Here is a 24664-nt window from a genome sequence, read left to right as displayed (position 1 = left end):
TGGACAGCCAGACCATCCATTCTGTAAAATGCAGGGGGAGATTACCGAAGTTCTGCTGTAGTTCCTGTTAAATACTACGAACCTGGAAGCTGCTGACAAGTCGACCACTGGAGCTGAAACCAAACGGGAAGATGAAGAAAAGACGGCTGTAGCCATTACCAGCGAACGGAGAGCCTGCTGTGTAACCAGAGTCTGCTGTAACCCTTCCTTCCAATCGACTAAGGAGTCCCGAACGCAAAGACTCCTTCCCAGAGGCTGGTGAGATCCACCAGTCTCGAAGGCCTGAATTTTGCCATCCCATGACGTGCTGCGACCTTGCTGGGCTGCAAAACTCCAATACCAGGAAACCTTGAGCCATTGTGCAGTGCATGGTCTTGCAAATCGCACTGGAACTTTTGGTGGCGTCCTCCTGGACCTACAGAAACTTGATTTGAGTCCTTTAAGAACCCTCACCAGAGTGCTGGACCCGATAAGTGATGAGAATCCGACCAGCGATATTCAGTCTTCTCCTGGCTCCTGAAAAGGGTGCCAAAACCACAGTCACATCCAGCCACGAAGAAACTCTTGCATGGATCCTTCCCCGTTGATCCCTGCTTCACATGTCCTTGGAGTGTCCTTTCTTCAGTCACCACAACAAATTCAAGGACTAGGTTTTTCGGGCTGCAGATTCTGAAGACGTTATTCTGCAAACTCTTCTTCTGTGCTGAAGTACTGTGTTGTCTGGGTTATTACTTACCTTAAGCCTTGTGTGATTCCTGAGAAGCTTTGGGGTTGATTCATGTGATTGGAAGTTCTCTCATCCAGTTTGCCCAGCCCCAATCTTGGAATCCTTCTAGGGTGTCTTCTCTGAAGTGCCTGGACCCTAACTAACGCTAAAGTGAACTACTTGCTTGTTTTGAAGAAACTTTCTCAGGAACTCTGACATTTCCTACATCTGTGCCTATCCTGACCTGTCTGTTGGCCGCTAGAGTAACAGTGACCCCCCTCCTACCACTGAGAACACTTATGCTTCAAGAATAGGGAAAGACATGTAGCCTTTGTCTTGAAATGTAACAAGTGTTAAAAAGTTACTTACTTGTAAAAGAGTTGGTTGGTAACTGTCCCTCTGAAAAATTAGCCATTAAAGAGTTGTTACTTTCCTTTGATTGTGTCTGCCATTCGTAAAAGTATATGCTCGTTTGTTTTACTTGCCTGTGAATATGATCTCCCCCCCTCCCCGGACTAAAAGTAATGCTGTTGGCTTCGCCTAACTTATTTCTTTCCGAAAATATGTGTACAATTTCACCAACTGGGTTTTGCTTCCCCATACCTTCTGTATATAGCCTGTCTAGAATAATTCTGCCTTGGGATTTACTTACCTTGAATAGCTGTGTACCATTCTGAATAGGTTTACTGTGGGTTTTACAGACCTTGGTCTGCTTTGTGCAATCCAAAAATAGCGTAAAGAATTATTGCTTACCTTAATCTGTGTTCCACTGATCTGAAAATCAACTGTAATAGTTTATTACAACATTAGGTCTTTCTCACCTGGTATAACTGAGGGTTATCCTGAATGTAGTTATAGGTTCATACTGTTGTATGGATTTGTGTTCCACTATTCAGAAAGGTATCCGGGTAACAGGGTTGGTTTACTATGTGATTTCCTAACTGAGTGTCACTGCATGACTGACAGTGTCTACTACCCTTGAATTACTGACTGGATTCAAAACGTATATGTACCTGGTTTTACCCCCCAAGAGTAGCTGATTGTATTTTGAATGTTATAGGTTTGACTCGCCTTGAACTGCTGATTGCTAGTCTTAATAAGGTTATACTTTGGGTTGTATCCCTTAAGGATTGAGTTGGTTTTAATAATTGTGTTTATATATAATGGGATAGTATTTATTTACCCAAGATTAATCTTGGCCTACTTGTATTAAAATAAACCATTTGTATTTACAACACTTAGTGTTTCAGTGTTTCCTTGGACCATATGTATGCTACAAATTCTTTGTGCCAAGCTACAGCCTTCTCTCCCCATAAAATAAGCCTGGTTGCTCTGTCCATGCTACCTCATTCTCAGGTGGTACAGCCTTATACTAGAGCGTAGCTTATGTACTGCCTTAGATGTATGGTTTTATGAATTATTTAGTTGGACTTTAGAAAATCTGTCCTACACCCCCAGACGATCCCCAAATTAATCTGAGAAAATCAGAATCAGGGGGCTTGGGGGTTGCTAAGTAAATGGAGTGTTTCTATAAGGCTATAGAGAATAGATACTGGGTTTTTCATGGGATTTAGTTTTGGTCAGTCGCAGTACTTGGTGATCTGGTTCAGACAGCTTCCAGTAGAAGACCCAAACAAAGATGGGTAAAAAACCTCTGCGGGCAGCCAGCCAGAAGACCTCTTGGGGACACGAAGATGACAAGATTCAACAAAGGGTCGCCATGGTCAGTGTTGAGAAGATTTATCATTGTTATGCTCCCCTCTCCTAGCGAGACCCTCCACGCTTTTTTCTGGACTTCTAGACCTTTTTCATTCTGTCATGAATGGGTGGAGCCTTTTTCCACTCATTCCTTCTTATCTGCTCTGGCTTTTGGAACTATGTTTGATTTGCCGGCTATTTGTAAAACGCAGCGTTCGCCCAAGGGCACCTTGGTGCTAAACTAGCAAGAGGAAGATGGGATGCTAAGCTAAAAAAGCTAAAAGAGTTGAGTCTTCAGGGCTTTGTAAAAGGCAAGATGTTTGGTGGTAGCGCCAAGAGAACTGGGTAAGGCATTCCAGAGGCCGGCCGCTACTACAGAAAAAGCATGTCCCCCAGTGCAGGAATATTTCACCGCTGGAATGCGTAGTAGACGGGCATCGGCCGAGCGTAGGGCCCATCTAGGAACATAGTGCCGAAATTTAGCCTGAAGATATTCTGGCCCGCATCCATAGAAGGCACAGTGAACCAGACAGAAGGACTTAAAAAGGATGCATTTGATCACATGGAGCTAGTGAAATTGGGTTAAAATTGGAGCGATATGGCATCAATGAGGAGTAGATGTGGCTAACCGTGCAGCACAGTTTTGAAGAACCTGAAGCGACTGCAGGATATAAGCAGGTTGGGCCAAAGAGAGAGAATTGCAATATTTGATAGAGACATAGAAGTTTGAGTTGAACGTGGCACCGTTGACAGACAGCGCTAACCTGGGGTTCCATAGACGGGTACGAAGAGAGGTTTCACTCTGAGATCTTTAACAGTAGTGACCGGTTTAGGAAAAGGGCCAAGAGAATGGGGCTCAGAAATCAGAGGTCCAGAGAGAGGAGGCTTTGGAGGGGCCTACTACCAATACCTTGGTCTTGTCTCCATTCAACTTCAGCCAGTTATGCATCCATTCTCCCACAGCTTAAGGCACGCCCGGAACCTAGACGCTGACTCGAGGACAGACGGGTACAGGCGCACCAAGATCTGAGTATCGTCTGCAGAGGAAGCCCTGGGAGAAGATCAATTTGGTCAGTGGTTAAATGTAGACGTTGAAGACTGGGGAGATAGCTGACCCTTGGGCGACACCACAGGAAAGATCAGCCACCACAGAAAGGAAAGGGGGAATTGAGGGTTTGACGACGATCTGTAAGGAAAAAAGGGTGAACCAAGCCAGGATGGGGCCCCGAGATGCCGGCTCCAGTTAAGCGACCCAGCAGGATACCATGATCGATGGTGTCAAAGGCGGCCGACAGATTGAGCAGCAAAAGAGCGCTAATGCCGCCTTTGTCATGGGCCGGTGCTAGGTCATCCATAAGAGACCAAGAAACTCTGTTCCCCGCCCTGGATGAAAACCAGATTGCGAGGAGTGACAGAAGATTCCTGAGAATGGTGGTGAGCAGAGGGCAGACTAGAGATTCCAAGAGCTTCATAGGGAAGGGGAGTAGAGAGATAGGCCTCAAATTGGCTGGGATTGAAGGGTCTAGTGAGTTTTTTTTCCAAAGTGGAATAACGGTAGCATGTTTGAGGGGGGCTGGAATTGCCATGGTTGATAGCGAGTTGCTCACCGTCAACCGGTGGATAAGATGTGGGGCAATGGTTTTAATGATGGTAAGGGGGATCCGATCTTGAGGGGAGGATGACTTCAATCAAGGGATGGCAGCTACGACATCTGTGGAAGAGAAAGGGGAATAAAGACCAGGATGCAGTGGCAGGTGGCGGCAGGGCAGCTAAATGAGGCAGCCCTGCACTGATATTGAGCTGAATAGTTTTAATTTTTTCGATAAAGACTGGGAGCTGCAAAGTTCCTGCAAAGGAGGAACCGGATTGGGGACCACAGAGGATAGGCCACGTACCACCTTAAAAGGTTCGTTAGGCTGGTTGAGAGAGGTCCCAATCAGTGCAGCAAAGAGCAGCTGCTTGGCATTAGAAATGGCACAGTGATAGTGCTGCATAGCCCAAGGTTAGCTGGGTGTAGGAGGGTGTCCATTGGCGCTAGAGTTGTCTAACCTTCAGTTGTATGGCCCGGAGCTCCTCTGAGAACCACAGTTGCATAGGCCGAGCAGAAGCGCTTGACCTAAGGGGGGCAAGGCGATCAGCTGCTGCCAAAAAGCAAGCCAAAATCCACATGCAAGGCATCAGAGTGGCCGGCAAGAATTAACACGGAAATAGCAACCTGTTGAACAGCGTGCCAACCCCGACAGGAAATGACATGGGTGCGCAAGGCTAGTTTAGGGGCCCGGAGGTCCCACATAAAAGGCACAATAAAGTGATCGGTCCAAGTGACTGGAAAGGCAGGGTATGCCCGAGCCCCTGCGTCGGGGGAGAAGATGAGGTCAAGTGTGTTCCCAACGCTATGCGCGGGGCTAGACACTTGTTGTATGAGAGCAATTTCCTTCATAGAGGACTGGAAATTCAGGATTTTAGTTATCTACATTTACCTTGAGATTAAAATCCCCCAGGACAAGTAGATGGGCGTGCCTAAGATGGATATCGGCCATGAAATCTAAGAAGGCAGCACTAAATAATGGCATTACCAGGAGGGCGGTATATAACCAGCAAGTGGAAGCAGGACTTGGATCCAAGGGAGAGGCGCACTAACATGGCTTCTATGTTGATGATATGACTAATAGTTCATGGGGCGCCTGTAAAGAGTGGGCTAAAGACAACAGCAATTCTTCCCTTTATCTAGGGGGTGTGGTCCATGTTAAGTATCTAATAGTTGGGAGGAAGTGGTTGGACCAACGTGGGGCCAAAGGTTTTCCCCAGCCATGTTTCCGGAATGCAGGCAATCAGGCATAGTGTTGCAAAGGTCGTCGTGGCAGAAGGCAGTGTGGGCCACAAGAGAGCAGGAGTTAAAAACAGGCCTTTAACTGGAGCAATGGAAGAGTTGAAGCTAACTCTCCCTAATCCCCTCCAGCCTTTTGCTAATACCGTGGCTGGGTGAGCAAAAGTAACTGACTGCGGGAATATAGTGCAGGACTGTTCCGTTTTTTGCCTTTACTATTGATTCTACTTTTCTTTAAAGACATCTGTGTTTAACTTTTGAAGCACACAGCTCCTTATGGGTAGTGTTGCTGGGAGCCCTTTGGGTTCTCCTTTGAGATTTTCTTTATCCTCGAGTAACTACAGTTCTTAAGTATAGAGGGATACTTTGTATCCCTCCTAAAACGTTATACTATGAGAGATTAGCACTCACCACCTTTTCTGGAGTGCTAAGGGGATACCTAGCCTCTCCCTTCCCTCTGCCCCTGTGACTTTTTAGTCACATAAACAACCTTCTAGTTATGGCTGGGGGTCCGGAGGGGATGAGTGCGTCTATGTCTCTGTCCCGCCGTCTTGGAAGGAAGTGGTGAAGGAGTGTTTCACTCCTCTGCCCTTTGAGTGCCTGAATGAAACCAGCTCCCATTGGGAGCCCCTTTCTGTAAACTGCTGAGAGAGATTGCAGAGGCACGTGTGCTGAAACTGAATAAAAGGTGAGGTTCCTGAGATGAAAGGCACGTCAACCACTGGAAACTGAAGTAACCCGAAGAAGATGACCAGAGACGCCTGCAGACCCTTTGCAACACTGTGACATGACCACTGCTATCCTGACCCTGTTTTCTATGCGACAGAGGAGCTCCGAAGGGGACGACTCCTTCCCTTTCACTGGTGGCACCAACCTGCCATGAGATAAACTACAATCTGAGCCATCTCTCAAGGTCCTGTGACTTTCCAGAGCTGCAGACCGCGAATACCAGGAGACCTCCAACCCAATCGTAGTGCATCATCTTGTCGAGGCCGAATCCGTCCAAGCCTTTGAGCTCCAGGTAAACCTCCAGAGATGCAATTCGACTCATCCAAGTCCCCTCAACAGATTGCCGGGCTCCAGGAATCAAAGAAGATTGACCAGGCGAATTGCATCCTTTGTTGGTGCTGCAGAAAAGGCGCCAAAACTGCAGACTGACCCGAGAAGCTGAAGAAATCCGTGTCGGAGGTCTTCTCTCGAAACTGCAACAGAGACACCCCTCATTGTCCTGCCTTTCATCACCAGACCAAGGAATTCAGAGACCGGGTTGATCGTTGCTGCAGAGAGGAGAATCCAGCCACAAACATTTCTTTGAACCAAAGGTTCTGTGGGGAGAAGCTTACCTTGATCCAAGACCTCACTCCAGAGCGTTGGAGTGCACGTAGAGGTGTCCACTCTTACCTCTGATCCAAGCTGCTGCTTGTGTCCCTTTTGCGAGTCCTTTAACAGGGTCTCCACCGATTAGTTATTCTTCTAGTATCCTTACCTAGAGACAAAGTATCCACAGGAACCTTTGCTGTTCTGCTGCTTCGTAAGACTGAGTCCTCTCGAGCTGCCTTTTAGCTAGGGTTGCAAATTGACCTTTAAAAGTGTGAACTTGTGCTGAAACTGCCCCTGGAACCTTAAGCTCTGCTATAGTTTGGCTAACCAACAATTTTCCTTCCAAAAAGACTTAATCTTATGTGGTTTTGCCAACTAAATGTAATTACCGTATTCTGTCTTACACAAGTGGGCAGTAGTACCGATAATACGGTTGAACTATCAGTGTCAAACGCTGTAACGAATATAACTGCGAGCAACTACAAACTAAGCAGTGGCCTTTGAAAAGTATCTACAAGTGATCTTATGTGTTTTGGTTTAATGTGCCAAGTAGTTAAAAACCTATCTTGTGCAAATATAATAAATATATATTTTATATACATTTATTTATGTAAGTGTTTCATTGAATTGCATTACTAACTGGGTTCAGTGTACTTACCTACAGCTCACATCTTCCTCTTATGATAAGCCTGACTGCTCTGCCACTCTACCAAGTTTCCAAGAGTAGTACATACGGATGCTAAGAGTTTGGGACCTGTATACAATTGGGATAGTTTAATGAAGTCTTACCTCAAGTGGACTTTGGGAAATCTCCCATAACATTCAGGCGGCGCCCGGCAATCATCCAGTGGTGAATACAGGAGCAGGCTTAGCACAGTTGCCCTTGGTGTGAGGCAGCTGAAATTGCAGGATCAGGCGACTTGTGGCACAAGCTGAAGATCTGCAAAGTTCCAAGGCTTTGAATCTTCAAATCAACAAATTAAATAAGGCTTTGCTGCAAGCAGTGACGGCTGCAGCGAGGTAGCCAAGGAGAGAGCTGGTTAGTCCACAGACACTGCTGAAGGCTCAGCAGGCACGGATTGCTAAACAGGAGTTGAAACTGGTTGTTCCTACCAGTCACGGGATTAAAGCACCGGCTAAGGCCTTTTTGAGATCAGGATAGAGGAACAGGGCTTACCTGCGACAATGCTGGAGACGAAGCAGGTCAGCTGCAGGGGTCAACCTCGGGTTGTGAGCGGGCTGCTACATTTTAGTAGTAGTCTTGACTCCAACAGTGATCTGATGAATAGTTGCAGGAGCCCTCCTTTTAGCCAAAATTCAATATGAAAGTAATCCCAAACCCCAATAGTAACGGTTTACACCATTCAAACAGCCAGTGGCTATCCAATCATGGACAACCACTGGTCCTCACATCTGCCCTGTAGCAGGCACTTGAGCATCAGAGACGTGGATTGGGACTAGAACGCCACCGCCCGCGTCCCTGGCATGCACACAACACCTGTTAGCCTTGAAAAGCTGAGCTTTCCCCAGGAAAGTTATTTCCATATAAGGCATGTCCTGACCTGAGAAGGCAGGAAAAAAGCCAAAGAACAATATGTCCAAACCATAAGCGAAAAGCCTTGTGGCACGGCCATCATAGGGTGTTAGCCACCTTTAGTAGCCATTCACGGTAAATGCAAAAGTGCACGAGTAAAATGTCCCATAAATTGTAAAAATATCACAGCTGTCACCTCCTTGTCTTCGGCACATTGTCAAAGTAACCCGAAAAGCCCTTTATAATAAAAGATATGAGGATACAAAGTATCCTAACTTCACTTCATTGTAAGGCAATGTGTGCACTTGTAATAATACAAGAATTCATAAAGACTGACAGCCTTGGGGACTAGTCAGTTTCCCATAAGAATGAGCAAAACAGGTAATAGAAGTAAAGCAGAAGGCTTTATCTACCTCCAAAAAGTCCAGACAGAATTCAAAACAAGCGCAAAGGATGGGTGCCCCATAGACGTCTATGGGAAGAAAGCAGCAAAAAGATTTCCTAACTGTGATTAATTGGATTGGCATACAGAAATTAGTTCACCTTGTACAGGACCAAACTTATGCCCCATGTTACGACTTCCAGAAGGCCAGCAACAACCTGTGAGTGTCCATTTATACATTTTAACTAGAGATCAGTAGTATTTATCATTTTGCATGAAATAATGTACCTGTACACACGTTTACTATTCATTATTACACAAAAGAAAATCCCAAACAGTCTATAGGTGCCCAAATCCTGACCCAAGCACTCTTTGCTCTCGTCGACGTAATCGGCAACCTCCAACTGATCGCTGGGTATACCATAACGGGTTATAGATTGATTCTTCAAGAATATTCCTGACGGCAAAACGTTAAGAGTTGAGCAGCACGTTCAGTAACAATATCTGGAAAAATCCAGCTCATTTGGCTTATTCTTGAACTTTAGGAAATGAAAGGTTTTAGGACAGCTAGCCTCCCAGTTTGAACTGGAATCTCAGTCAGGCTGGAAGACAAAGGGATGCAGTTTTGGACTCCTTCCTGGCTTCCTGCCTTCACAGACACTATGGAACCTGGGCAGGACTCCCGCCGAAGATAAAAATCAGCCAAAGGAATTTCCCACCCTGGATGTCAGGAGAAGGAACAAGAAAGGACAGCGAACACCAAAATGGCTAAAAAAGAATACGGGCCGTTTGGTAAAATGAGCACCCATGTGTCCTTTTACCGGGGCTGTGGAAACAGCCCGCTGTAAAGGTGCACCAAATTAATAAAAAGGTTCACTGCCATCAGCCATTAAAGGTACATTTGTCCTTGTAACGTAAACGTTAGAGTATCCCCTTTCTCATTTTAAATGGATCTCCCCAGCACTCCACATAAGGTGGGGGGTGCTGGTCTCACCTAAGAACATGTAAAAGGGATCCAAAGATCCTTCTACCCTTGGTAACTGTAGTTCTCACAAGGCTAGACAGAGAAAGTTAAAAGGGCAACCCAGCAACAAGAGGCACTTATTGCCAAAAAGTTGCCAAAGAGGATAACTTTAAAAAGACACTGTGGAGAGTCTAAAGAATGACGCTCATAAAGAGTCAAAGATTCTGTGAGTGTGGAAAAAGGTACCCACTCACAGGGGTATAAGGAAACCAGTAAAAGCAAAAAGTTCTGGGGTTGACACGTCAGGAAGATTTATCATTGCGATGAACATCTTAACTAACACTCCTTCCCCCCACAAACCTCCCCTCCCCCTCATTCCAGGTCCTCCAATAAATAGTGTTTTGCCATTTGGTTGTAGTTCTTTCCCATGTGGGTAATGGAATTTTAAACCTGCCTTTTTTTCCTTCTCAGGATTCCATCCTGGCAGTGGCTGGAGAAGAAGAGTCTGTACGGCTATATGATTGCAACACATTGGAATGTGTGTGCGAATTTAAAGCTCATGAAAAAAGGTATGTTTGAAGTGTTGATAATTTTATGTTTTGTTTAAGCACTTCTCCGACTACTGATCGGTGGGGAACCAATTTGGGAGTTCAATTTACCACATGGTGCATTTAGCTTTGTGGATTGTTTTCCATTAAGCACCTTGCATGATGTCAGGGGCTTATGTCCCTGCAGGGGTTGACCTGTTGGGGTAAAGGCTCCATCGGATGGATTGAGTAAACAGTCAGCAATGGTGTCTGGGTGCTCTTGTGAAAGGGGCTAGAGAATATCAGTCGTACAGTCAAACCATTTGAACAGGAAAGTCTTTCGGCTTTACATAAGTTGTTTGCTTTGTTCTGATGTTAGACACAAGTGCAAGTTAAACCGAAGTAGCCTCCACACAGAGTGCTGGTGGCTTGATTAGTATTTTGCATGTTACTAGTGTGCAAAGTACAATAGGCTGAGTGTGTCTTTTCAATGTACCCATACATTTGAGAATTGTACAGAAGGCACACAAATATATGCTTTGGAGTCATACAATTGATAATGTTAGATTCATTATTCTGCAGCCTCAAACTGTATTAAAACGGTATATATGGTATATTACGCAAGCAAGCATCAATGTACACTGTCTTAATACACTACCAGTTGTAATAATTCTCGGTACTGACCATATTTTACGACAATAGGCTTCTTTTTTAAAAATTAATAATTGTTTGGGTTAAAAAATAACCTTTACAAAATTTCTTAAAGACAAAAATAACAATAAAAGGAAAAAGAAAATACAATTAACAGACGTACATAAGGAAGTACACAAGCCCTACAGTACAATTCATTAAATGCCTAATTTATAGAGCCAGTCTCCCAGGATACAAACATTAGGGGAACCAAAATAAAAATATCTATTATCAGATATTCATCATAACTATGAATACAACTTTCTATCTTACAGTAGATTACACTCTTCAGACAAAAATCAAATTGCTGCCAATTTTATAGAAACAGATTTGCTATGGATCATGACCAACCAGTTTTTCAGTGTAAACACGTTCCAAATAGAGCACACATTTCTTTAAATAGTTTATACGCTGCCCCCTCAAAGTTTTGCATTCCATCAAGAGATGCTCTAACGTTTCCCTGTATACACATTTATTGCGGAATCGGCAAAGCACCCTTTCTCTACTTATCTTGCCTCTTACCAGCAGGATCTCCCTTGTCAATAGTACATTAAATCTAAAACGCATGAAATTTTGGCGCTTAATCTCATCAGGTAATGTTACTAAATATGATTCTGGACAACACATTCTTTTATGCAGAATTATCTGAGAGTAGTACTTAACACTGCATCCACAATCCTTATGCTGCAAGGATATTTTCACCTTAAATGGATATTGCAGTACGGTTTCTAGAGATGACCCTACATTTTTCAGTAACAGAGGTGATTTTCCAGGTCCATGAGGGCTGCCTTTCCCACCTGAAGCCTCCAGTCCAAATCAGCACTCTGACCAGGGACTTCTCCACCCAGCTGGAGGAGGCCGCTGGGATGGATGGATGGATGGATGGATGGATGGATGGATGGAAGGAAGGAAGGAAGGAAGGAAGGAAGGACGGACTTTGTGCACCTAATTGTGTTAACGCTCGCTGCTGCACATGCGCGCGAGTGTAGTGGTTTTCAATCCTGATATTACTTCACTGCGCTTGCGCGCGGTCCGCATTGTAGTGTCTTGCTATAGATACATACTTACTCTCGCAGCCCAATGTTAATCCTTATATGTATATACACCTAGTGGAGGGTTGGGAGTGAGCACACTCGGGAACGGAAGGAATCCGTCCCTATTTTTTTGGATATTGCTAATAACCTTGTACCAAGGTTACAAGGTGTGCACCTAATAAACTTGTTCGAGAACAATTTAATTACATTTTTACAGTGTTTAAATACAAACAAATAGCGGTGCCCACAATATCCCCTTGTTCTTTTGCAATAGTTTAACTCCCACTCGTTCTCTGTCCTCAAATTGCCTACCCAGTTCCCTCTCCCACCTCTCCTTATACTTCAGTTCCGTACGCGAAGCCATTCCTGTCAACACCTCGTAGATCCTTGAGATGGCATGTCCGCCCTCTGCCACTGAAATTGGCATCTCTATTTCTTCACTCCCTATGATCTCATACTCACTTTCCGGCCACCTGTCACCTGTCTTTCGGTACCTTTAACACTGTATTATACAACAGAAACTGACCCTTGTGTATACCCATAGCCTTTTGCAACTCAACAAAGGACATTGGCCCCGTTTCGTTCCATAGGTCCCCACCGTGGCTACACCACCCTCTTCCCATCTTGCCTGCAACATTGCCCTACTGCCTGGCATACCCTCTATAATTGCTGCTATGGGGGTATGTGGCGACAGTTGGTCTCCCAGTACCATGTCTCTGCAGGTCCTGCTCCAAACCCCGATGCCCAGTTCCACCAGGTAAGGGCATTCCCGTAGTTCCTTGGCAGGGATCCAAAGGAGATCCCTCAGGTACCTCCTTTTTAGTGCCACCTGATTCCTCCGCTCCTGCCACAGGAAGCCCCTACAATTTTTCTCCAGGTGTCGAAAGAACTGCCTTAGGATATGATATGGGACATTCCCAAAGCACTGCGTGGGTCTCGGTCGCGCCGCTCTACCCAGCACTGATAGAGGTACCTTACTCCAGAATTCCATTGATTTCATCAGCCCATTTCTGGCCTGTACTGTATTGGACTTGTGTTCCCATTCGGGGTCATGATATATGTTTATTCCCAAATATCTGAAGGAGTCTGTACTCCAAGGCAGGGGAAGGACTGGTAGCTCCTCCCTCGTCACCTTAGCCGTCGCGGCCAACGGGAACAAACATTGAATTCATATAGTATTTCTATCGCGCTCGTACACAAGTGTTTCAGAGCACGGCAAGGCAAGGGAGGGGAACAGGGGAGAACAAAACACTGATCTTACTAGGCCCAGTGACATTGAGAACGCGCAAATTCATGGGAGATGGTGAGGGCAAAATTGCATGTAATGATCGAAGGGGGGAAGAAGTGGAAAGTGCTGAGCAATGGAGAAACTGATACATAATAATAAAGGCAACAAACTGTGGTAATGCAGCCAGAAAGTGGCAAGTGCTGGGTTTAAGGCAGCAGACAGTGTATGTCTGATAAGTGCAGGAAGAAAAAGGGGAAGGGGGCTGTAGGGGTACAGATAGAGACCACAGTGCAAGGGGTGGGCCGGAGGCAGTGCAGGAGGGTGGCAGGGTGAGCAGGTACCTGGGCCCGGAGGACAGAGGGTGGCCAGGTGCATGGTGCCAAGAGAGAACAGATCAGCAGGGGAGAGGGGGAGCAAAGGCAGAAGCAAAGAGGAAGGTCTTGAGGTGCTTCCGGAACCGGAGATGGTTCTCCTCAAGTTTTAGAGTGGCAGGTAGGCTGTTCCAGAGGGAGGCCCCAGCCGAAGACGGATATATAGCCCCAGCTCGTTTCTTTGTAAAACAACTGACCCTGAGGGAGTTAGAAGTAGAGGAGCGAAGAGCTCGAGAGGGGAGGTATTTGCAGAGTGATAGCTGAAGGTATTTTGGACCCAGGCCAAACATGACTTTCTCTTATTTATTCTTATTCCCGTCAGTTCACTGGAGTTATCCAGTACCTCCAGAATGTATGGCAGTTTTATCTCTGAGTCTCTAAGATACAGCATCATGTCCGCATACATAGACACTACGTGCTTGACCCCATCTATATCCATCCCTGCGTCCCAATATTCCTGCCTCAAGTACGCTGCTATCGGTTCCGCCGCAATGATATATAGCATTGGGGACAGCGGGCAGCCCTGTCTCGTGTTCCTGTATAATTGCCATTTGTCTCAATATCTGCATCCTGTACGGACTCTGGCCATCGGTTTGGTATAAATCAGCTGTACCCACCTCATGTACTGTGGCCCCATCGCCATCCCCATCCTAGTCATCGTCGCATACAACCAATTCCAGTGTACTGAATCAAATGCTTTAGTCTCATCCAATGATGCTACCGCACCTTCTGTTGTATAATCTTTTGTGCTGCACATCACGTGGTGTAGCCTCCGGAGGACTCCGATATTTTGCCCAGGTACATACCTGGTCTGATTGGGGTTGATCAGTACCTGTATTACCTTGCGGAGTCGGTTTGCCAAGATTGATGTAAGGATCTTGATATCCTGATTTAACAGGGAGAGCGGTCTATAGGATCCGCAGTCCGTGCTTGTTTTATTTGGCTTTAATGGCCAGATTATCAGAGCCTCCCTCATGCTCTCTGGCAGTATCTGTTCTGCGTACGCCTCGTTATACACTTTCTCCAAGATCAACGCCAAATGTGCCACCATATGCCTTGCACAATTCGCTAGTGAGCCCATCTGGACCTGGGGCTTTTCCCGTAGGCAGCGCTCTAATAGGGGCTGAATCCTCTTCTGGAGTTATGAGTGCCTCAAGTGTCTGCCTGTGCTGCATCTAATTGTGTTAGGGTGACCAGATCCAGGGTGTCTTGTAAGTCCCCATCCTCTCCTTCCTGCTGAGCCGCGTATAATGCCCTCTAGTACTCTGCAAAGACATCATTAATGCCAGCTTACATGCTAACCTCTACCTGGTCTCTGCTTTGTATGGAGCATATAGGAGATCTTTTGTCCCTACCTCTATATAACCAGGCCAACTGTCTTCCTGGCTTATCACCCTGTGCATGGCTCCTTTCCAGGTATCTTGCATAATTAAGCTTCCCCAACCTATCCCGCTGTACTAGGCATGCCTGCTTCAGTTCAGTCACTTCCTCTACGTGGTCTTTATTTACCTTGGCTTCCCTGGCCAACTCTGCCAATCTCACTTCCATGTTCTTTAGTTAATTGACAATTACTTTCTGTACACCGCTATCATTTTGCCCCTTATGACCACCTTGTACGCTTCCCAGACTGTGCCCACTTTCTGTACAGTCCCCTCGTTTACAGCAATATATTCCTCTGTATGCTTTCTAATATGGTCAGCAAATTATTTATCTAGCAATGATTTGCTTCTCAACCTCCATGTGTGTTTGGGTGGTCTTGGCGCAAACACCTGCCATGTTGCAATAAGCGGGGAGTGGTCTGACAGGACTCTGGCTAAGTATTCCACCTCCGAGAGTTCAAGCACGTGCTCCTCACTAGCAAACACACAATCAATTCTTGTGTACACTCTCTGTGGGGCTGAATAATGAGATGGTCCCTGACCCCCCGCCTCCCCCCACCCCGTGTTTCACCCTTCATAAATCGCTTAACTGGAAGTGCTGCAGTAACGAGTGCAGCACCTTTGCTTGTGGGGGATGGCCTTTCATGTTTATCATCAGATCTGTCCATGGTCGGGTCTAGAGTACAATTAAAATCCCCTCCCCATATCAATAGTCTGTCCCTGTAGGGTGCCAGCCTTGTGTATAATGACCTAAAGAACACTGTGGTGTCGTGGTTAGGTGCGTAGGTGTTTACAATACATATTTCCTGGTTTTCCAACATGCCATTCAACATTGCCATCCTACCCTTGTTATCCGTCTTCATGTTCAACACTTTAAATGGAATGTTAGGGTCTAACCAAATGAGGATTCCTTTTGTATCAGACGATTATGTGGAACCCACCAGCAATCCTCCCCACTCCCTCGCCAAGTCCTGCTGCGTTTGGGCATACAGATATGTCTCCTGCAATAGCGCTATCCCCACTCTGTTCCTCTTGATGTACATGCCCACTCTTCTATGTATTACGTAATTATTTAACCCCCTGACATTCCATGTCATGATTCTGACACTGTCAGCCATTGTTTACCATATCTGGGGTGTCAATGAGGCCTCCAACCCATGGCTAGCCCCCATAGAAGTTTCATGCAGCGTTTTGTCCAATGTGCCAGGCTTTCTATGTCCATCTCCCTCCTCCTCCAGTCCCTTCCCAACTCCCCCCCCCCCCAAACCACACTCAAACATAACCTGTCCAGCAGTGTAAAGCACGCTAGGACTCTCCCTTTTCCGCTCCATTCGACCTGGTTGACAGACTAGTCTCCCGTCGCCCTACGGGCGAGCACTTCTCAGTAGCCCTTTACTAACTTCGATGGGAGTAGAGGGTCTGCTCTGTGTTCCCCCTACCGGGTTTCTGTGACCCACCTTACTACCCCTGCTGTAACTGCACATCTTATATAGCTTCCATGTTTGCTCATAACAGCACATTAAGCGTAGTCCTCTCGTCGCTGTCCTCCTGCGCCTGTAATAGTGGGTCAGCAATATTATCTAGTACTCTGCTATAATTCTGCTCGCCCTGTCAGGTACAGTGACTTTGCTCTGTCGTCTCTGGGACCTGTTCACTGTCCATCCAGTCCTGTGCTTCCATCAGTGTCTCGAAGAAATGTACCTTGCCCTTGTGGATCACTTTCAGCTTTGCTGAGTATATCAACATGTACTTAAATCCCGCCTTTCTGAGCCTTATTTTCGTTGCAATTAATTGGGCCCTCCTTTTGGACCTGGAATGTGTAGTTCGGGTATATGGCTATGTTCGCCGAGGCTCTCTATTGTCCTGCCAGCCCTGGAGAAGGCGAGAATCTTCTCTCTGTCTTTGTAATTCAAGACCTTGGCTATCAGGGGCCGTGGCGGAGCTCCCGGTGGTGGCTTCCTGATGAGGGAGCATTGCGCTCTTTCTATAGTAAACCCTTGTGTGAGTTCCCCTGCACCAATTTCCTGTATTAGCAAGTTCTCAACGTATGTAGTGGGGTCCATCCCCTCTGTTCCTTTGGGCATTCCAACTATTCTGATATTATTCCGTCGAGCCCGGCCCTTCGCTTCATCAGCTCTATCTTCGAGTAGCTTGACTTTCTGTAGAAGGATGTCAACGTCCCTCATAGTCTGTACCCTGGCTTCTGTGTTTTCCTTAACCTGCTCCTCCAACTTCCCAGTTTGTTCCGCAATGGCCCTCACATCTTGTCTTAATAGTCCCACACTTCGCATCTGGGTGTGCACATGGTCCTGCCTCCACCCACCTTGAAAAGGGTCAAACCACCACAATAAGGTACCTATAGCCATTGCACCTTTCCCCCATATCTGCATAATCTATATGCAGTTCACGGAACGGCCCCATACAGCGAGGCAATGTACCTCTTAATGTCTGTAATATCATCCCTGTGCTGAAACCTTGGCATGTCAGTGTATTGCTTTTTCCGAAATGCTCTTCTGGAGGTTTGGAAAAACCAGTCCTCCTGAATATCTGCCACAATATGTTGTTTGGAGCTATGGGAGGGGAAATGTAGTTGCTCAAATGCCACAGAGTAATTCTTGGGGCATCACCATCGTCCCAGAACTTTCCTGCCTCCACAATAGATCAGTGGGAGACTTTCCTGCCTCGGCAACCATAGCTCCTTTTCCTCGTCGGGCACTTTCCCTTGCATCTCTATAATCTGTGATATGGGCAATGCTGTGTATGGAACTGTGGTCTTGCTCTTTGCAGGGGTGGTCACTGTACACTCTGTTAACATTGTATCTAGGAGATAGGCTGCCAACTTGGTTGCCTGGTCTGCAGCCGCGTTGCCCTTACAGATTTCATCTGTGGCATTAGTATGGGCAGCGCATTTGTTGACTGAAACCGCGGAGGGCCATGATAAGGCGAGACAAACGGTTCTTCCAACAGCCGTGCATGCTGCACTAGAGAGCCATCTGCCCTCAAAGACTCCTCTTCCACCGAGACAGACCCGCATGCACTGTTGTCATGACGTATGTCGAGTCTGAGTAGATGGTGAGACACTGCCTTTGGGAGGCTCTGAATGCCTCAATGAGGGCGACTCAGCTGCCTGAGCTGAATAATGAATAATGTAGGTCATCTTTTCATGATCGGAACTTCATGCTCTCCCCCTTTTCCTGCGCACCACTGCCTTCTGGTCATTTGTTGATGACCCATCAAGATATAGTATCTCTGCTTCTGTCAATGCACTGTCTCTAGCTTTGGATTTACCTTCCTCTTCACCCTCGTATGTAGCACAGTCATGCATTTTCAGGTCATCATCAGTGGATGCCTCTGTCAAAAATGTGGCGGGATTCACCGTCCTACACCTTACTATATGAATATGAGGTTTGGATATTATAATCGCATATGCAGAGGATCTGAGTTGTCAAGGTTGATTCAGATCTTTCTAAAATGGAGAATAGTGAATGTTCCACCAACAAGGTAACAGAACACCCGATGACAATCGTGGAACTTTTCTCTATCGCAAATGCAGCCGCTGCGAGTGCTTGTTCACATGCGAACTGTCCCTGCATGATTGAGTCGAGCTTCGACCTATAATAAGCTAATGGCTTGTGGCCCATTGTGCCCTTTTGGGTTAATACTGCCGTCATGAGCCATTCACCTGTCAGGTTTCGTGGGATTTGGATGAATGTGGTGGAATGAGGATATGATTAACATAAAGTATGGTTTGGGCCTTAACTTTCTGTGCAGAGTGTGGAAAGCTTCCCAAGTCAAAATGGAGAATTCCAAAAGGATCAGTGATTGGTCAGAAGTAAAAGAAAGGCATTGTTGGAACATTCTAAACCGCCTTTCATTGTCAGAAGCCCAGCTGGAAGGTCTTATGTTTGAAGCTCTTAAGATTTAGAAAACTTTAGTTAGGCCCTTGTGCCTAAAATTAGTTATTTGGACCAGGAAAGTGTTGGAGAATTAAGAAGAAACTTAGAAAACGTTCCGGTGAAAGAAAGAAGCAAGCTAAGTGAATTCATTATCTTTTATGGAATTTTTTGATTTTCAAGCAGGAGTTAAATATTAATACCATTAATTAACGTGTTCCTGTTTTTCTTAGTTTTTGTTTAAATAGTAGTTCATTTCGTTCTTTCAAGAATTTATTTTTGAACTTCTAGAACTGTATTTAAATTTATTGAACTGCGTCACATTTTTTGCACCTGGCAAGTTGGAGTGTGGAGGTCTGTTTATTATTTTAGCGTCGTGTGTTTTTTCGGCCGTATAAAAGATTGAGTATTGTAACATTTGACGGTAACAGTGCTTTTCTTAGCGTCGGACTAGCGTTAGAAATCTTACACTGTCTGCGCAAGTGACAGTGTGGTAGCCACGCGACTCCGAGGCGTTATGTTTAATTTACTAACATTTTAACCTGGCGCGTGATCATCACTGGGCTGCCTCGTCAAGGATTAGTGTCCGGAACTGAGGAATTTCTTCTTTCATGTTTGAACAATTCATATTAAGAAGAGTGGAATACTATTCCTTTACGCATGCGCCCATGCCAGTTTCATTTTTGAACTCAATTCCTTGTTCATGTGCGCTTCCATTTTAGAAGGAGTAAACAATATCTTCACGCATGCGCATATTCTGGTTAAAGGAACGCTTCTTTTATGAGCGATCTTCTTTGCAAGCAAAAGATCCAATTAATGAACACTTTTATATATTCAGGAAACAAACAATTTTAAATTGAATAGCCAGAGTGTCATTCTTGGAATTTGTGTTGAAGCTAGAAACCAATACAAACTACATGTATAATATTTCCAGCGGGTTGTTTGGGTAAAAGACATTTGAACTGCTTGAAGATTAACTCATTTAAACTGAGAGGAATTAGCAGTTTTTCAAAACCGAATTGAAGAAATTAGTAAGAGCATCTGAGACTCTATTTTTATGTTTTCTTCAGTAGAATTCACACACGTCCTCTACGTTATTCACAGAGGATAATCAGGTATGGTGGCGTGTTTATTTACTTAAATTTATAAAGAGAAGTCAGAGCCAAGGAATTCAAAGGTTAGTGACTAAAGTGAATTTGTTGTTATTTTCACCAACAGGTTGACGGAAAAAGAAGCTGAGCAAAACCTGAAGTTTATTATTTTGTCCCATTTTCCCCCTTTCCCTTGGGGGTGCTCTCAACTGAACTGTTTGATACCAGTTAAGAGGTTAGCATCCAAAGGGGACTGCAGGGGTTCAGCAGCTTCCGGGGACAACATCAGATTTGAGAAAGCCTGACATCACCAGAGTGGGGAAATAAATAAAACTGCTGTGTATAATCCGGAGCTGCTAAAACAGGGGCTGTAGAAATAACTTTAGTCCGAAATTATCTATTCATTTCTTCAGTACATTCCAATTTACCATTTTTTTTATCTTCTGTCCTTTTCTGAGACTTTGTAACAGCGGCCTTGTGTAGGCTGCGTACTATAGGTTCCATGCCCTACAATAATTACATAAGCCCAAAAACTGGTACATTTCTTTGTCAGTACTGGGCCTTAGGGGTGGCGCGTACTGCTGCCGCCCTATCTGGTAATATTTTTTTCCCATTTGCAGAAATAGGTTGCCCCAAGTATAGTACCTTTTGTTGGCAGTATTGTAGCTTCTTTTCATCTTCCCTGTACCCTTTGTGAGCCAGCAATTGCAATAATGCAATAGAATCCCTCCAGCACTGATGTACATTTTCACTACATACCAGCAGATCATCCACATACTGAATGATTGTGCTACGCACCTGAATATTTCCCAAGTCGGCATACAGTACTCTATTGAAAATACTTGGACTTTCACAGTACCCTTGAGGCAATCTTGTGTGCTCAAAGCGCTGTTGACCATGCGTAAATGCAGTGAGATGCCATGAATCAGGGTGAAGTGGGATTAAGAAGAACGCGTTCTTCAGATCCACCATTGTGAAGTATGTCACTGTTTTAGGAATGCTACATAATATTGTCGCCGGATTTGGAACCACAGGAAACTCCTTCTGCACCACGTCATTAAGATGACATAGATCCTGGATCATCCTTCAACCACCCCCCTGTTGCTTTCTTCACTGGGTATATGGCAGTAGTACATGGGGACGTGGATGGCACAATGATCCCTTGCTCTAATAGAGCCTGAATAGTGCCTTTTTATCCCTTCCTCTGCTTCCCTTGACAACTGGTACTGCTGCACCCTCAGGAGTACTGCTCCTGACTTCAATGTAATCTGTACTGGGGTCACATCTCTCAGTAACCCAACATTATGTGGATTAATAGTCCCTAATTGTGCTCGCTCATATCGCATGTCCTCCTAAAAAAAAAAAATAGACGGGGTCACTACTGCCATCAGGGGGGAACTGTACCTTCCTATACTGCACCATATCATCACAGGGAATGCAGATTTCCAAAATAATCTCCCCATTTTGCTCAATGTCCTCAAATAACTTGTCATCAGTCATTTCCTTTAATTGTACTGTCGGGTCTGCACATAGTACCATGCACCACTGGCACCCGTCCTGGTCTGTTCCAATCAGGACTACTCTTTTGCCTGACGCTACTAGTCCATGCAAATCTAATGACAATATTGTCCCTGCCACCATCTCGGGTGGCACCATGGGTCGGAAATAAAATCTGTGGGCACTCGCCAACATTTTGTCCCAATTTGAAGCACTGCTTTTGCTGGTACCTTGATACCATAGACAATTATGTCTGGGACCACAGGAACACCACAGACTACTGGCTCCCTTGCCATTGCATTGATTAGTACCATTGATCGAGCTACACACATCTCTGGAGTGGAACACACTACCCCTTAATCTGTGAATGATATAGTTACTTTTAGTTTACTGAGCAGATCCCTACCCAACAAGTTAACAGGAACTCTCTGAATATAACAAGGGGGCTCGTACTACCTTTCCCTCCCACTTTTATATACAGCACCTCAGTGTATGGAACTGTAGAAATAGCCCCAGAGAATCCCTGAGTGTCAAGCGCTTTACCTGATAATGGAAAATGTCCCTCCATAATGCATGATTTTAGTTGCACCTGAATCTACCATAAATATGAATTGCTTGTTTCCTACTTCCTCCTCCACCAAGGGCTCCTCTTCAGGGTGTGCGGTTGTCAATGGGATTGGACATGCAAGTGCTCTCTGCGGGCTGTCCTAATCAGAATATGTATTTATCCCGGGGGAAAAAAAGGGCTGCCCCGCCATTGTAACTCCTTGGAATGGGGCGCCTGTTTACCCTGTCAACCTGTTAAACTGTGTTCCCTCACCCTGCTGCAGTGGGTGCCCACGTTGCCCTTGCCAGTCGCCCCCATAAGGGAACTGATTTTGACCCCCTCGCCAAAATTGCTGTTGTCGCATTCCTTGAGGCACTTGGAATCCCTGCCCTGGAGGTGATGGCCCATAATTAAATCACATCCCAGGCCTGTTCCTGCATTCTCTTGCGAAATGCCCCCATCTCCCGCAATACTAGAACTGTGATGTTGCCAATCCGCCTCCCTGGGGCCCTATCCCTCCCAAAGCCTCCTACTCTTACTCCTCGAAATCCTCCTCTTCCCTTTTGGTGCTCCTTCATTCTACCACTATGGGTTGGGGTACTATCCCCCACCCCATTGTCCCTGACCTCCTTCGCTCCATAGTGCTGCAATTGTTGCATTCACAATTTGTTGAGTGTCTCCTGTCCTTTTCTCCTTTTTAAGATAATACTAGAAAAAATATTGGAATCCGCGTCTAGTAGTGCAATTGGTCGGTAGTTTTGTGGGGAGGCCCTGTTGCCCTTCTTGTAGATTGGAGCAAGATATGAAATCTTCCAATAAAAGGGCAGACATTTGGTTAGAACAATATCTTTAAACAAGATGTAAAGTGCTCTCGCCCATAAATCAGGATTATTTTTTAAGTTGGACCTCTGAACCATGCTTAACAGGAAATCATATGGCAGTAAAAAGAGAGCAAGGGTGGTAACAGGACTCTGCCAAAGCACTGCACAACTGTATTTTGTCAGGACTAATCTGATGGAGAGGCTCTGCCAGTGCTTGTGGACACAGCTTTTTAACTGACCAGAGGCAACCAATTTGCTGGTGCTCTGCCAAAGGACACGTTGCTCAGATCGTGCAGAGCTAACAGAGGCCTGAGAATGGGACAACTGTAGCAATTGCACCGGACAGAGCTTGAGGACTTCTATAAGGGAAATAAAGGATTGAGAACGATTTGTGGGGGCTCCAAAAAGCTATGCGCCTACCAGAACTGCAGCAGTTGGACTCTATGTACTCTTTGGTAATTAATCTGTACCACTACTCCCCAGCATCAACAGTTCACCTTCTCCAGTGGTTCTTCTGCAGACTAGCTTGCCTGCCAACCTTCAGGGCTACCGAAACAGTCAATGTAACAGCCTTGCAAGTAATTGAAAAATTAATGGCGGGAAACATCCAAAGCATTTTAAACTGTGAGCTTCTGCTACATTTAGATCCTTTAGAAGGATCTGGATATGCTGAACCACAGCACTACCTTTAACATTTGGCCTATTGAGCAACATTGGGAACAATATTTCACTCAGGCCATCGGAAGTCGACACTATGATTTCTGAGAGAGATCAACCCCCCGTTGAGCAGATTCAGGTCAAGAAATGCCCCTGTGATACCACCACCGAAAGTTGGTGCCAGAAGGACCGTCCAACTATGGATATTACTTAAGACCTTAACGGTTCAGGTTGTAACCCTGAAATCTGAAAGACTCTTATCTAAACTGGTCGATTGACCGGTATAACTTGAACATCGTTTATGTATTTGCAGAAGAAGATGTATTTGAAATATGGAATAAATGTTAGTGGCCCTCCAGGTTGAATAACTTAATAAATGTCCTAGGCCCCAGAGTCTGGACTCAAAGTAGCAGTAACATGTTTTTCTAGACAAACATTGTTTTTGTTTCATGCACGCCTGATTTAATTGTCCAAAATGTGGAATTTTCAACTTTTAGCATGTAATGGGAGGCCTGCAGAAGAATCAGTTGCCTTTTTAGGTGCCTGATGCACAACTTTGTGCCCACATTTTAGAGGTAATTATGACTTGTTACACTAGGCTTCAGCCTTGGTGACCTTTTTGTTAGGACAGTTTTTCTCCAGGCCAACTAAGGGCTTAGTAAAACCATACAACTGAGACAGTACAAATCTCTAGTCTTGGTATAATGCTGTACCACCTGAGTAATTGGTAGCGTGGACAGCTTTTCTTGGGAGGGAGCGAGGGCTGTAGGAAAGTACAACGAATCTGAAGCATGCAAATGGTTCAACAGAAACACTTGCAACCAGAAGTATTTATAAACAATAAAGGTTTATAAAAGATTTTGAGAGCCCTTGGACTAGTCACCTGGAATGTCTGGGGTCTAAATAACTGAAACCGGGTGATGCCATATTTATGCAGACACAAGGTCGACATAGCATTGCTGCAAGAAACACATTGACCCAGGATAGACCAAATACACTAAGAAATGGAGCAGCAACACAGCGGGCTCAGCCTATAAGGCATGTGCAAGGGGGTGTTTATTTTATTTATTGGTCACTTGTTAGGCACTTATACACTTAGCAAAACTGTTTCAAAGCACCCACAGGGTAACAGGGTGGGGGACAGAGGAAGGTAGACAATGAATTACAAAGATACGTAATTGAATTAATAGTACAAACAAATCATGAGAATAACGGGGAGGGGAGACAAACCTACTATACCTTGTGAGTGTTCAGAACGTGCAAGTGAAGAGGGGAGGTAAGGGAAAGGTGCTGTGGTGCTCATGGAGAAGTGCTCGGAGTGAAGTGCTAGAAAAAGTAAGTGCAACCTCCCGTGGGAAGGATGAGCCTAAGAAAGTGCAGTAAATAGACAGCGGCTGGGATGAGAGATGTGGGGGGTCAGGGCCCCCGAAGATGCATAAGGCCACTGCACATCAGTCACGCTACTGTATGATTAGCAGGTGTTAGGCAAGATTTGGAG

At 45.4% G+C, this 24664-nt stretch overlaps 1 protein-coding gene across 1 annotated transcript in view; it reads left to right on the top strand.

Annotated features, from left to right (window-relative positions):
- Window positions 1-24664, top strand: part of PAK1IP1 (PAK1 interacting protein 1) — a 322418-nt gene that overhangs the window by 137754 nt on the left and 160000 nt on the right. The window contains exon 7 of the mRNA XM_069613439.1: window positions 9903-10000. Coding sequence (XP_069469540.1) covers window positions 9903-10000 — 98 coding nt within the window. The remainder of the gene's footprint in view (window positions 1-9902; window positions 10001-24664) is intronic.

This window comes from Ambystoma mexicanum, chromosome 5p (assembly GCF_040938575.1).
Source record: "Ambystoma mexicanum isolate Mex_15411 chromosome 5p, UKY_AmexF1_1, whole genome shotgun sequence".
NCBI classification, from domain to species: domain Eukaryota; kingdom Metazoa; phylum Chordata; class Amphibia; order Caudata; family Ambystomatidae; genus Ambystoma; species Ambystoma mexicanum.
Note: the sequence above shows the minus strand (reverse complement) of the source record. Positions and strands in the feature narration are given on the sequence as shown.